This window comes from Meleagris gallopavo, chromosome 28, assembly GCF_000146605.3.
Source record: "Meleagris gallopavo isolate NT-WF06-2002-E0010 breed Aviagen turkey brand Nicholas breeding stock chromosome 28, Turkey_5.1, whole genome shotgun sequence".
NCBI classification, from domain to species: Eukaryota; Metazoa; Chordata; class Aves; order Galliformes; family Phasianidae; genus Meleagris; species Meleagris gallopavo.
In genome coordinates, this window is record NC_015038.2 from 3914124 (window position 1) to 3927747 (window position 13624).

General features: G+C 48.2%; 2 protein-coding genes across 2 annotated transcripts in view; both read left to right on the forward strand.

Annotated features, from left to right (window-relative positions):
• The first annotated feature begins 2929 nt into the window (after window positions 1–2929).
• On the forward strand, window positions 2930–9033 carry MLN (motilin). The gene is made up of 5 exons (XM_010724334.3): window positions 2930–3010; window positions 4933–5058; window positions 6518–6631; window positions 8028–8136; window positions 8890–9033. The coding sequence occupies exons 2-5, from the start codon at window positions 4942–4944 to the stop codon at window positions 8895–8897; spliced, it is 348 nt and encodes a 115-aa protein (XP_010722636.1). The 5' UTR covers window positions 2930–3010; window positions 4933–4941; the 3' UTR covers window positions 8898–9033.
• A 4481-nt stretch (window positions 9034–13514) lies between these two features.
• The window catches only part of LOC100545453 (metabotropic glutamate receptor 4-like), a 62964-nt gene continuing 62854 nt past the window's right edge, over window positions 13515–13624 (forward strand). The window contains exon 1 of the mRNA XM_019623160.2: window positions 13515–13601. Within this exon, the coding sequence (XP_019478705.2) occupies window positions 13515–13601 (87 nt within the window). The remainder of the gene's footprint in view (window positions 13602–13624) is intronic.

Sequence of the window (13624 nt, forward strand, 5' to 3'; positions counted from 1 at the left end):
ATATTTTGAAAACTGCATTAAAATTTGCCACTGGTGCTTTATTCATTAGGGGTGTTCAGCAGCCACAGACAGTACTGCTTGCTAAATCTGTAATGCATCCATGCAGAGACAGCATCTGGAGGATGTTGCCTGAGCTGTGAGAAAGAGCTTTCTGCTCCTGCTTCCAAAGCGGGGAGCCTGGAATGAGTTCCTTACCCACATCGACTTCAGTTGTGACTGCAGATGTCACATTCAGCAGCACAAGCACCTGGTTTTGACCCAAGCAAAAATAATCTGATGGGAGTGGGTGAGACCAGTGCTCCCATAGGCACTGGGAAAGGGGAGTTAGGGACTGGGGGAGGCAGACCCATGCAATCCTGGTGGCTGCTGTGGGTCTGATGGAACTGTGGGAGCAAACCAGGCTCTGCCAAGCACAAAGGCAAGATGTTCCTTCTTGTATATGCCAGCCCCGTGCACAGAGGTTTTATAATGGGGAACAGGGGGTGGTCCACCCCATAGCAGCTATCGGGGCTATTGCTATGGCTTGATATCCAACATTACAGCCTTCACTGGGGGGCACCAAAATCCCTGCCCATGTGCAGGGCAGAGCAGAATATGGGATTTCAGCTGCTCACAATCTTCCTGCTCTGCGCCCGCTGCTGTTGCCTGGGACTGGAGCTCAATGCTGGCTCCTAGAGCTGCTTTTCATGCAGCCTCTTTGCCAAAAAACCCCGAGCACACTGCGACTTGGAGGGAAAAGTGCAGGACATGGAGACAAATGCTCAGTGCTGCTGGCACAGGGAACTCACTTTCTCCTGATTCCTTGACATTGCCACTGATACATGGCTTTACAGGCTTCGCTGCCACTGCCCGGTTCCTGTTAAATTACTCCCAATTATGGCAAACGTTTAACTTCACAGAACTGCGAGCAACTCCATTTTGCACATCTGTTTTTTGTGAAGCTTCTCACCTCTGCTGCAATTTTGCTTCAGAAAACCAAGAGAGCTTCCAGGAGCCTGAAGACTGCAAGTTGTTAATGGGACTGCAGCAGGACAGACTTCTATTACGATGCTGGGGGTCAGAATTCCAGCTGTGACTTTTATTTTCGTGTATCCTCGTTCTGTGTCTGCAATGAGGTGTGCCAAGCCTGTCCTTATGGGCAAATGTAAAGGGAAAATGTGGAGGGTGGGAGTCAGGCCCCTTATTTTCAGTTCTGTTTCCTTTCCCTTTTGAGCACGCTTGCATAATGAAGAGGCAAACCTGGCCGACAGCACCCAGCTAATTCAGATATGATTAATTCCCATTTTCTCTTTTTATTTTAAAGGTTGCTCTCTCCGATGAAGTGGAGAGCTTCATCACAGATGGACGGGAAAGCTGCCAGCCAGACACATTTTTGAGGTAAAAGGGGAAAAGACACGGGAAAGTTTAGTGCTTTGCAGAAGTGACCTTTCCTGGTGATTTGTCACTTCCCAACACCATCTGCTGACTCGTCAGCTGCATCCATCATAACTATAAAAGAGATACTGAAAAAAGTCAATTAAAACAGGGACTGGTGTCAAACGGGCTTTGCACAAAATCTGTAGCAAAGGTGGGTGAGAAACAAACCAAGTCAACAACTATTGGTCATCCCCTTTTCATCAGCACACATAGCCACGGTCCCAGGGAGAAAAACTATGCTCACCATTCCAGAAGTTTTATCTCCAAGCCTACTTTGCTGCCCAGCGATAAGCTGCAATAAATGCATGGGGATCTTAGCGACTGCCGTGTCTCTTAAGGAAGAATTTGGCCCAAATTGAGCAGTATTGATTGCAGTGGCAGCAATGAGGCCATTGTGAGGCTCAGAGCTTGGTGTGTGTGTACACATCGTATCTACCAGCTGCAACTGAAATAGGTGAGAAAAGACACTTTAGAGGCCTGGGCCATAGCTCTTTTCCTCTTGTCTCCAGCAAACGTTGCTCAGTGCTCAAGCATCCAGGCAGAGCACCGCCGTGCTCCCCTGCCACAACGCCCCATGGAGCTTTTGATGCAGGAGGCTTTCATTGCTTCCCCAGCTCATTTCTTCCTCTTGCATCTCCCCAGCTTGAGGCTGCTCACTGTTGGGATTCCTCGTGCAGATCTGCTGATTTGCGAGCAGCACCTGGACTTGATCCCAAATCCTCCAGCATCAGCATCTGCCTGAAGGTTTTGTGGGACCAAAGGCAACCCTATGAGATCTTAGACAAATTTCTGTGCCTTATCTGTATTGAGAGAGGTATTGGTGTACAGTTTTGTCCCTGAGGGATGTTGGTGTGTTCAGGACTGTGAGATGCTGTTATTAAGGGAATGGGCCACAGGAGGACTCAGAATGGACAGATAAATCCATCATACTGCCTTGGCATCTCCCCACTGCTCCACTCATTTTATAAACCTTTTGGTATAGCTTTAGCATGGATAGCTTTCTTTATTATATTAATATTTAGATCCTACCAGGGTATTCATTGCCTTAAATCAGCGCTTTCACAATGCCAGAGAGTCAGACATCATTCTGCCTTGTGCTGATTTTAGTGGCTTTGTTGTTACCGCGATTTATTAACATTACAGGACAAAGACAATTAAGAATGACATCATTTGACTGCTGACACACCCACATCACAAAATCTTTATCCTGGGGGGCTCACAATCTAAACAGACAAGTTAGGAGAGGGGAAGTTCTCCAGCTTATGGATGGGGAAACCGAGGCAGAGTGTGATCTGCTCTCAGGGCCCTTTGTGGCTGTGGGCCACACAGAGGATAGCTGCCACCAAAAGACAGCAGCCCGGGGAAGCAGGGATGGGGATCACCCTGGAAACTAGAAACTCTTAAAAACCTGATGCAGATAAAGGTGCTGCCCATCTGGTGCACACGTTTCCATGCATGCCAGGCAGCTGCTTTGTGGTGCTCGGGAGTGTGGGCACTGTGCAGGCATGTGATTGTGTGTGGGTATATAAGGGCAGGATCCCAGCCGGGTGTGACAAGGAACAAGAAGAGGTCTGGCCCAGGCAGTGCTCTCCAGGTGGGTGTGTCTGTGTTTGTGCTTCCATTTCCCAGCTCAGTGGGGTGAGCTGTGTGCTCTCACATAGGTGCTGGTGTGTGTTGGCTTCAGCAGCTGCTGCTGAACACGAGAGCTCTGACAAGAAGAGGAAACAAAATCAATGTTTAAGCAAGAGGAAAGGTGCTTTCTGCTCTTCTCCCACAGTGGGAGCATTGATTCCATCAACTCCTGCTCACTGTGAGCACCCATCAGGCACGGTGAGCCCTGGGTGCCCTCTGCACTTGGGAAGCTGCTTTGAACAGTTAGAACTGAAGTCACAGAGTTCCTACCGACAGTAACAGTTTGAATTTTTGGAAGACAGTGCATCAGCTGAGCTCCATCTTGTCGCTGTTCTCATACCAGAAACCAGGTGGATGTTCACCATCCTGCCTCCAAATAGGCATTTCACCCCAAGTTATGCAGCCATAAGGAGGGCTGGGCACTGGTTCACCTGGCCTCATGTGACCGCAGCACTTTGTTGTGCTGATTCTGAACTTGGGATCCTTCTGCTTTGTGCTTTCTCTTTGTAGCTGTGAAGCAAATTCACAAACAACAAGGTACGTATCCGCCTGGAGAGGCACTGAGCTGATGATCTCAGGTCTGGAAAACATGTCCTGCTTACAAACTAAGGAAGGGACATGCATAAAAGATATTTTTTTGACTAGAGTAATGTGCGGGGGTGTTTCTCTGGGGGAAGAGTGAGAATCAATTCGCAGAGGGCTAGTCAATAAGAGATGAAGGAGGTGACTGAGTTTATCTCTTTGTATATGGCAGTACTTTATTGCAATCTTAGAATAAATGAAGCCACACAAGAGATTGATGACACTGAGATAACACTGTGTTATCAGCACATATGCATATCAACACGTTGTATTACAAGGGGGAGAGCCTGAGAAAATCCCCTTTTGATCACTGCAGCAACTCCTGGTTTGACAGCTTGGATGTTGTGGTGTGGGCAGGCAGGGAGGAGCTGCCCTTGTCTGGGTGCCACATCCAAACCCACTCCCATCAGCCTCCCTGGCCTGGCACGCAGCGATGGATGGGACTGGGAAGTGAGGCAGAGGGGAATACTTATTAACTTCCACTGCCTTCAGTTCAATACTAGCTGATATTTATGTGAAATCTAATTTAGGGGTCAAATTTGACCTAACGATGTCTTTTTAATGGTGTCCAAACAGAGAGGTTTTTGAAACTAATTAAGGAGCAGGTTCCAATCAGGTAGAGTGGTTAAGCTGTGGGACCAGACTTCATTAAATGCATCCAGAGAGAATATTTTAATATTTAAAGAGAGCATTTAATGTTTATATAAGTTCTCTTCCCATCTGAAGTCACTGTTAAATCACTTCAGAAGGTAGCTTTTAAAGCCTTTTATACTTGTCTTTTATGGAGCAAGGCTGTCAAACGCCCTTCGCAGCTCTCCTGGACCCAATGAGGCTTATTAAAAGATTGAGCCCATCAATGCAGGTTTTCAGGGGTGAGAGATATGAAAACAAAATTTAACAAAGCAGCCGTAGTACATTCTTTCTCTCCTGCAGCATCACGCTCTCCCTTGCTGTCAGAGGGATTGACGAGAGTGTTTTGCTCTGGATGTATGCAGGTCTTAAACCACTACAGCTGGAGGGCTAAAGCTTGCAGAACAGAGGAGTCTTTAACAGTACTGAAGGGCTGGGCTTTCAGTCTCTGGAGATATTGCTCAAGAACAAATCTGTTTACAAGAAACAGTTTGAGAGAGAATTGTCAGTCAAGATGCTTCTATTCTCAGCTTAGGAGCATCTGGAAGAGTAAATATACCTTTAGTTAGCTGGTGGCTAAATTAGATTGCAACTGATGAAAAGCCAAAGGGATTTCTCATTAAATGGCCCCCTCTATTATTACCCTGGCATCCTCCTTCCTGTGTTGTTCAGACTCTTGCGATGGTTTCGAAGAAGGCGGCGGCCGGTTTGCTCCTGGTGTACGTGATGGCAGTGCTGGCAGAACAGGCTGAAGGCTTTGTGCCCTTCTTCACCCAGAGCGACATCCAGAAAATGCAGGTAATCCATGAGACAGGCACTGGTGAATAACACAGAGGTTTCTTCCTCCTGAGCTCTGCCAGTGCACACCTTGCACTGTCATTGCCATCATCCACCCCTTCTGTTAGAACAGGAGATGTGACTTTGGCAGTCCCTCGCTTGTTCCAAAGCTGAGGGCTATGGGAGATGGCAGAGACAATTTGTAAGGTGTGAGACTAGGAAGGAAAATCCGGGACTCCTTTACATAAGAAACAGAAAACCTATGTAGGATATCATCTGCTGGTAGCAGGTCTCGTTTTTCTTTCTTCTGTGCTACTGGCTGTAATTTCTGTAAAGGAGCTGCAGCCTCCCATCACCACATTGATGGGTCTTTTTGTTGTAACAAATAATTAACCATCCTCCAGATGGTTGTCACCTCTGGGATGTGCAGAGAGAATGTTTTCCTTTTGATGTGAAACTAATACTGTTGAAAGGTATCAGGCAGGCAGCCTCAGAGACTGCATCTTCTCCTTAAACACAGCCAAAGGGAGCTTCCCCCGCACACTGCAATCCATTGATACAGGGGTGAAATCTTTTTTCCAATACCTACTTGCTTGCTGGATAGTGATTTCTTCTTGTGGGAAGCGCAGACATCCTTCAGCCTCCTTGAAGGAGAGGACCCGGACCCACGCACAGTCCCCAGATGGTTCATACATCGTTACCCTTTTAGCTATGCGTCTGCTGGTGATTGAGGGGCTTCCAGAGGTACGTGGGTGAAATCAGTCTTAGCTTTCTGAGCACACGTTCAAAACAAAGCAAGAGCATAGCAAGCAGTCAGCATGGCACTGAGCACAAACAATGATGCATTTTTCGTGTCCTGTCGTGCTGGTCTTATCCCAGAGCAACTTTATTTTGTTCTGTTCGGGTTAGGAAGAAAGGGAGGATCCTGGAGCAAAGCTTAGCCCCATAAATGTGATAGGATGACCTTGCAGACTTCCAAGAAAGGCTGGCAATATGTAATGTATCCACAGAACTCTCCATTTGCAATGAGGGTGTGCAGGCCTTCATTAAACTTCAGTGCCACTGTGACAGAAGAGAACCAGAAGTGGGCCAGTGGAATAGCTCTGTAAGATCAGTAAATCTCTTCCTGCTGACAGCGTTGTCCTGCACAGATCAAAGCAGTCGTCCAGTAGTGTCATGTTTGCTACAGATCGCTGCCTGCAATCCTGTAACTCAGTCTTAACTGAGCACTGCAGCCCTTCCCGCATATCAGAATTACAGTCCCCAATGCTGTGATGACCGCAGCTGATGGGTCTGTTCCCAAACACCCACCCAGGGAACCACGCTGCATTGGCTCCAGGCAGCAGTTAGACAACCAGCTGCTTGGGTTTTGTGTCCTGTTCCAAGGCACACGGCATCACTGAGATGCCACAGAGCGTGTTTGGTGCCCACATGATGCTGTGTATCACTGCCTTGTTTGCTCTCTGCTGTGGGGTTGCAGGAAAAGGAGAGGATCAAAGGGCAGAAGAAATCCCTGACCTCTCTGCAGCAGCTGGAAGAGGAAGGCTTCTCTGAGCAATCTGGTGCAGATATCGAAGGAATGAAGACTATCCAGGTACGTTGAACCATGTGGCTCTAAGGATCCTATGAGGACATGCAGTGGGGACAAACAGCCCAAGAGATGTCCTGGCTGCAGACGAGCACTTGGAGATGCCACATGAGAAGACAGTGGGTGGTGTTATGGAGCTCACAGTCATGTAAAGCAATATCACCCATCTCCTACCAGTTCTGCCAGGCAACCCAGCAAGATTTCATCAAAGAACAGCTTTACCTCCATGCCATAAATTATCTTAGACACTGAGCAGCCTGGACACCCCTCAGACCCACCTAGCCTCCACCTTCACACAGGAAGATGGAAACAACATGAGGTCTTTCTTTGCCATTCGGGGAATGCCAGCCAACTGCAAGGCAGTAATTTGTAGCTCAGCAGGTCTGATTTTAACTTGTCACTCTTGCAGGCAGCTCTGCATCAGCTGTCTGGTGTCGCTCACCTCCTATCTCACAGCCCTCTGCACTGGCAGGATCTTGCTTATAAACCGGGGCTCGTACAGCTGCACCCCCCAAAGGCTGTATACAGAGCAGAAAATTGCCAATTTTAGGGATTTAAGTGCCAGTCTAAGCCCTCAAAGGCATGCTTACTTGGTTAGCTAAGTCTAAAAATTGTGCTTTTCCACTTGAATGCAGGGAGCTCTTTGTCCGGTCAGTGCAGCCGCTCCTGTGGGCAGCACAACTGGCCTCTGCCAAAAAAAGGAGGGTGAAGGTCCAGCCCAAACCACAGGACAGGCAGAGAGGCCATGGAATTCGGCCAACATGCAGGTCAATGTGCAACTGCTCTCCCAAACATGGTGCACCAGCAGTCAATAATAGGATTTAAACGGCAAGGATTCACAGCTCAAAGCATTAAATAACTGGCACTTCCCAGTACCCAATGCTCATGCAGCCACAAACCCTCCTGTGCCTCCAGCCATGACTGGAACAACTCTATTTACTGTGGGTACATCTGAGCCATGGCTCACAGCTGGTTGGGCTGCAGGCAGGGAGATGTTTCATCCTACACCTTTTCTTATGCAGGATGCTTCACCAGCATCAGTAAAGCTGATGTTTTGAAGGGTCAAGGTATGAGATAGTGGAGGATTATAAGGTGTAGAAATGATTTTTCTTCTTTACAGTCTCTGTTGCCAGTAGGTGCCTTTATCTGTATTTCTGAGTCAGACTAGAGATGATCCAATATACGAAAACTCTGGCACTTTGAACAGTACACAATTGCATCGGCAGTAGATGGGGCTGAATCCAAAACACTGGTTTCTTTCCCTGATATAATGATCATCCTCTTCCTCTCACACCAACCCCAGACCCTCTACTGACGTGAGCAAAGTGGGGTTGAAGCACCCTGACCTGCCTGCCCATGCTCTGCTCTGCTCCTCCTTCTGATGTTCTTCCTTCCTCCGCAGCTAGCTGTTCCTGTCAGAGCTGGGACGTGGCTCATACTGAGGCAGCTGGAAAAATACCAAGGTGTCCTGGAGAAACTGCTCACGGAGGTGTTACAGGACACCCCAAACGGTACTGGCAGGGGGTTGATTTCTGCCTTGGGAATTCTGCCTTTCTCCTCTCACCAGCTCATCATCGTGGAGATATTTATATTCCTTAGAAGGGCTTTTGTGTCATGTTTGCTCACTTTACAGAGTCCTCAGATACCCCACTCTCTCTCATGTACACACTTTTCTTCTGGGAAGGTTATATGCTCTCTTAGAGAGCTGTCTGTGTCCTAGAGCTGATGTTGACTGTTGGCAGCATTGCAACAATTTCCAGCAGCACCGCTTCCTACCTCCCCACTCCTCCTTCTCAAAAGTCCTCAGTCTTTAGGGTACAATTTCCAGCTGAGCTTATAAGGAAACCTGCACAGGTGAGGCACCTCAGCACCTGCAGCTGTGTATGAGCACCTTGATCCCTACACAGGGACTTATCGTGAGTGAATTAGTTGCAACTAAAGGTGTTGGGTGCTAACAAATCCAGCCCTGAATCTGCTCCTAGCACATGGGAATCGCAAAAAGAAAAGTCCAGGGGCATGATGGATGCAGCTATTCCAGATTTGGAGGGCAATGGAAGCTGTGTTCTCTCCGGACCTTTGTCTGATCTGGGCTTAAACACCCCAACCAGAGGGTCCTTTATCTCTGTGGGAGCTGCTGTTCTGCTTTGTGCTGATTTCAGTTTGCCTCCTTGCTCTTTAGGTGAGGAGCTGAGGAGGAGGAAATGATATATAAAGCATAATGACAAATTTTAAGGACACTTGTTCTTTCCTCTCTTCTCTTTTAGCTGACTGATACCAGCAGCATCAGAAGAGAAAGCGATACAGCTTGCTGAAACTAAAAGACTCCACTTATGTACACGAAATCTGTAAAAGAGATTAACAACAAAATCTGAGGTGAGATAATAAAATGCGCAGTATAATTAAATGAAGGATTTGTGCCTTTTTTCAGCCAGATGGCAAGCAGCAAGTGTGGGAAAGATAAGAAGGAGGGTTTCCAGTTCTAGAGAAATCATCGTCCTTCTGACAAGTGCAGAGCATGCTGAGGAGCCTGAGTAATTAATCTTTGCAAACTAATAGGTTTTAGGCCTCCCTTTTGGCAAGGAGAGAAACTGAGGCACAGTTACAGGGCTACTAAGCCACACTGGTGCCAGAAGGATAGGACTGGGAGTGCTGGGAGCCTGGTGGGAGTCCTTACCCAGCTCTGCTCACAGGAGGTCACCCCCACACAGCCAGCAGAAAGCAGCTGTGCTCTTCCTGCCTGCAGTCTTAACCCCATCTTGCTCATCCAGGCTACATGAACCTGAACAACATCGCCGGGAACACCCATGGCTATGATGTGAACAGGACACAGTGTGAAGCAACACGGAGCTCCAACGTGATTTCTGGCTCTCAAACAAATCTAGATGTGACATCGTAATTCTGCTTGAACATATTGCTCTCCATTTAACATACCTCTGGCTTATTTTAGAGCTGCTTCTCTATACTGACAGCAGGAAATCTAACATATGTAAAGTAAGGACTGATGAGATCAATGGCATGTACTTGAATATATCCAATTTCAATCCAATTTTATCCTCCTGATCTAACACAAATTCTGTTCTTACTGCGGCTCATTCAAATAGCTGTGTTTGTGCTAGAACAACACAGACACACTTCTACTTCCTCAGTGTGCTCTCTGCTGCAAGCCATCCCTTGGAGAAATGAAATTTCTCAATGTATAATGCAACATCCAGCACAGAATGGATTCCAGTTTTAATATTTGATTCGAAGGCATACTCCTATTGCACAGATGGATCAGCTCAGTGTAACTGGAAGTTTGCAGGGATTATTGCTGAGGCAGGTGGAGCTATGAAATCACTGTAAAAGAGTCTGAGCGGGTGGAAAATAATACATTCCATTAGGGTAAAAATGAAAGCAACTGCATGTCTTGCTGGGCTAGGAGCTCAGCCAGTGCAAATCAATCTGTGGTAGACTGATACCCAAGGGAGGTCTGGCAGGGAAAGCGCAGGCAGAGCTGCACCATGCTTACCTTGTCCAGCAAGATCAGAGAGCACGCTGCTGGCTTTGAAGGGGCACTTAGTATTTCTGAAAGACCCAGATCCTTACCCCAGGCTTAATTTTACCTTGCCATAGGAAAACAAGAAGAGTTTCCACCTGCAGTGCAAACTGCAGAAGCTTCGCTACAAGTCAGAGCCTTCTCTACTGCATCCCATTTTGCCCTTCTCTTTCACTGAAGAGGTTTCTTGGCTGACCTGTGGCATCGAGGAATGAGTACTGCCTAGTGACAGTAAATAGGAAAGTAAACATGAGCCTTTGGGATTTGCTTCTTGGACCATTTCCCACAAGAATGATGCCACAAGAAACTTCTATAAGCAAATCCATTAATGTGACTTTATTGAGATTTCTGCCTTTGCTCCTTCACTCTGACCCAGACGAGCCACTTCTGGACTGCAGCAGCAATGTCTGCTTTCAACTCAGTCCTTGGTTGTGTGCTCTTCCCAGTTGGCCCAGCTATAAATGAACCGTGGGATGCATGGCTGGTTGTGACAGAAACTTCTTTTTGCCTTTTTCTGCAACAATAACTGAACAGTCCAAATATGCACCAAGTACAAGTCAACCTTCAGCTTTTGGAAGAAAACGCTCTCCAAGCTCAGAGGTTTGAGTAAAGGGAATGAAGCAGATATTCACTCAATCATCTCATCTCAGGCATGACTGCTGCAGTCAGGGCAACTTCTTTGGTTAACAAGCAGAAAGGGCTCTGAGTTATAGGATGCATGTGTACACCCAGTGCTCTAGCAGGCTGCTTTGGTGCAGCTTGTTCAGCAATACTGAAGTCCATGCCTGCAAGTAGGTGAGGAAGATCTTGCTTGCTCCAAAAACAGAGAAATAGTTTCATGGTAGGATGAGCTACTGAATAACTGAGGGAGAGAGGCAGGAAAGGAGGAGGAAGAGGAAGAAGATAGAAAAGACTGAAAGTGGCACCAACTTTCTAACCTAATAAGAGGCTCAGCAGGCTGAGGATATGACATATGATCAAGGGATAAGAATTGGTGTTCTTGGGTCACACCTGTGCAGCGGCTGTGAGTGACAGGGTGTTAAATCAGCACAGTCGGCTCTCAAGAAAGATTTGACACTTCCCCCAGTGACATATGCAGGACTGTCGGCCAAATGCCAGGGGGGAAGCAATGGGCGTGGGATAGCGGTTTCTCTAGCAGCCCCTCCGTCAGGGATGGGAAGGTGCATCTGCTGCCATGCTTTTTGGAGGACGCAGCATGCTCCCCTCTTCAGGCACCTTGTGCAGAGCTATTTCTATTCCTCTGCTTACACCAGTCCTGCCTTAGTACTTTAGGAGGGAGAAGCAGGCGGCACTGCACGCCTGCTCTTCCCATATGACAGCTGAGTCACTGCCAGCAGGCCTAAGGCAGCTTCCGGGCTAGCAGAAAAGGTGGAGGCTGTCCCCTCTTCGCTGTCCCATCTTCCCACAGCCATCTCAGGTTATTTACAGCCAAGATATTCCAGCCGTGGGCTGGAAACTGGCTTTCCACAGCCAAGGATCTCTGAGCGTCACAGCCCATCTGTGGCATCGTCAGGGCTGTGCTCGCCTGGCAGCCTTTGCTGCTGCCCAGGGCAGCGTGGATGATGCCCCTTCTTCTGCACAAAGCAGAAGCTCTGCCATCAGCTTCAACATCAGCACTGTTGGCAAGCTAATGGGAACAAAAAGATGCTTTTCCATCGGGTTACTGGGCTCTGTCATCTCTGAGAGGCTTTCTGCTTTCTTCTCCATGATAATCAGGTTCCTTCAGGGAAGGCAGTGATGCTCCTAAGCTTGTCTTGCTAGGGAGGAAGTGAGAGAGGCAGTAGATTTCTCTCCACAATCTGTTCCAGCTGCCAACCTCCCTCCTGCAAAGGAATCACAGCTTTTCTGCAATCCTCCATCCCTCAAACCCCACTCCCATGTTCTTCGCAATAAAGGTCATGCAATGGTGCTGCTAGGACAAATTCTATCTTGGTGCAGCTTCTCTGACCTCCACAAGCACAAGAAGTTGAAAAGCGTCCTTTTTATTTATTCATTCCTTTTTCTTTCTTTCTTTTTTTCCTTTTTGTTGTTACTCATTTTCTCCTAAGCAAGAAGAGTCTAGGCAGAGCTTCTCCAAACTATCTGAAAGCTGTGAGTTTACAGAAACTTCTACTAAGAGCATATTCTATGTCTGTATTTACATTCAACCCACTCCAAACTATTAGCTACTAATACCAACTATTAGTCAGTTGTGCTTCCTGGATAGCAAGGAGGGCAGGCTCAGCTTCGCACATTCACACCTCCATTGGAACTGAGCATGTCTGGCCTCTCCTAAGTGTACATTTGTAATCTCTAACCAGATTAACAAATCTCAGCATCTTGTTGCTGCTTTCTGGCATAAATCAGAAAGAGCGAGGCGAGCCCTGTCTGCTGCCCTGAGTGAAAAGGCCGTGACAGCAAAGCGAGCATGAAAAGAAGGAAAGGCGGAACGAAGCCTGGGTGATTTGCCTTGTGTTGAAGGCAGTCAGTCCCTAAGGATGCCCTCGCTGCTGTTCTGGGTGACCACACAGCCCCACAGGGTCGGTATCGTCCGTCCATCACGGAGATGGCGATGCGCGGGCAGCCGGCATGCATCCATCACCACTTTTCAATTATCTTTAATTAAAGTCTGATATTAAGCCACAGTATTCCAGCCGCTTTCATTACTTTCTTTACAGGTGGGAGAAGGGGGGGGGGAAAGCAATTACTGTACATCACGGCCGTGCCAAAATAAATTTTCTAGTTGACATTTGGTTTTGCCTTTTTAAGCTGCAGGTCTGTAAGGAAGATCCTTCACACAGATCTCCCCAGGCCCAGCTCCAATCCTGCCCAGCCCGCAGTGCCATTCACTGGGCAGCGGGGGGGGATGAGAAAAACGCCTGCGAGGGCTGGCAGCAGGCAGGGAAAGACACTTCTTTCTCCTCAAAAATGTCCCTAGAAGCGTCAAAAATCACTTTAGCTTGGAATGAGGAGAGCAGCTCGGCTCCCTGCTTGCTTCTGAGCTGTGTGGCTCCCTGCTGAGGCTACTTTTGCACTTCGCTTTCTGCATTTCTCTCTCCTGAGGTGGGCAGCAGCTTGTGCTCAGAGCCCTACCAGCTCTGAGAGGGTTCTCGACCTCCCCAACATGGCGAAGCCACCGACCCTGCCTTCACAAGATGTCTGCGCATTCACTCGACCTTCCCAATATGGCGCCCACCCCTCACTTCCCGTATAAACATGGCACCAGCCGGGGGGGCAGCGTGCGCCCTTCTCAAGATGGCCAGCAAAGGGTGCTGCCGGCCCTCCTCAAGATGGCGGCCGCCCTTCCCTGCTGACAGAGTGCTTCCGGTTAGGCCTGGCGTCAGCGCCGCGGCCATGGCGGAGCTGACAGACGCGGAGCTCCGGAAGGAGCTGCTGGCCCTGGGCTACCGACCCGGGCCCATCACCGAGACCACCCGCAAGGTTTACATCAAGAAGCTAAGCTG

Excerpts from the sequence above, each read along its gene's own strand:
- MLN (XM_010724334.3), top strand. The coding sequence starts at position 4,942 with ATGGTTTCGAAGAAGGCGGCGGCCGGTTTGCTCCTGGTGTACGTGATG. Across the intron at positions 5,059-6,517 it reads GCGACATCCAGAAAATGCAG|GAAAAGGAGAGGATCAAAGG; the intron begins GTAATCCATGAG and ends GTGGGGTTGCAG. Across the intron at positions 6,632-8,027 it reads AAGGAATGAAGACTATCCAG|CTAGCTGTTCCTGTCAGAGC; the intron begins GTACGTTGAACC and ends CTTCCTCCGCAG.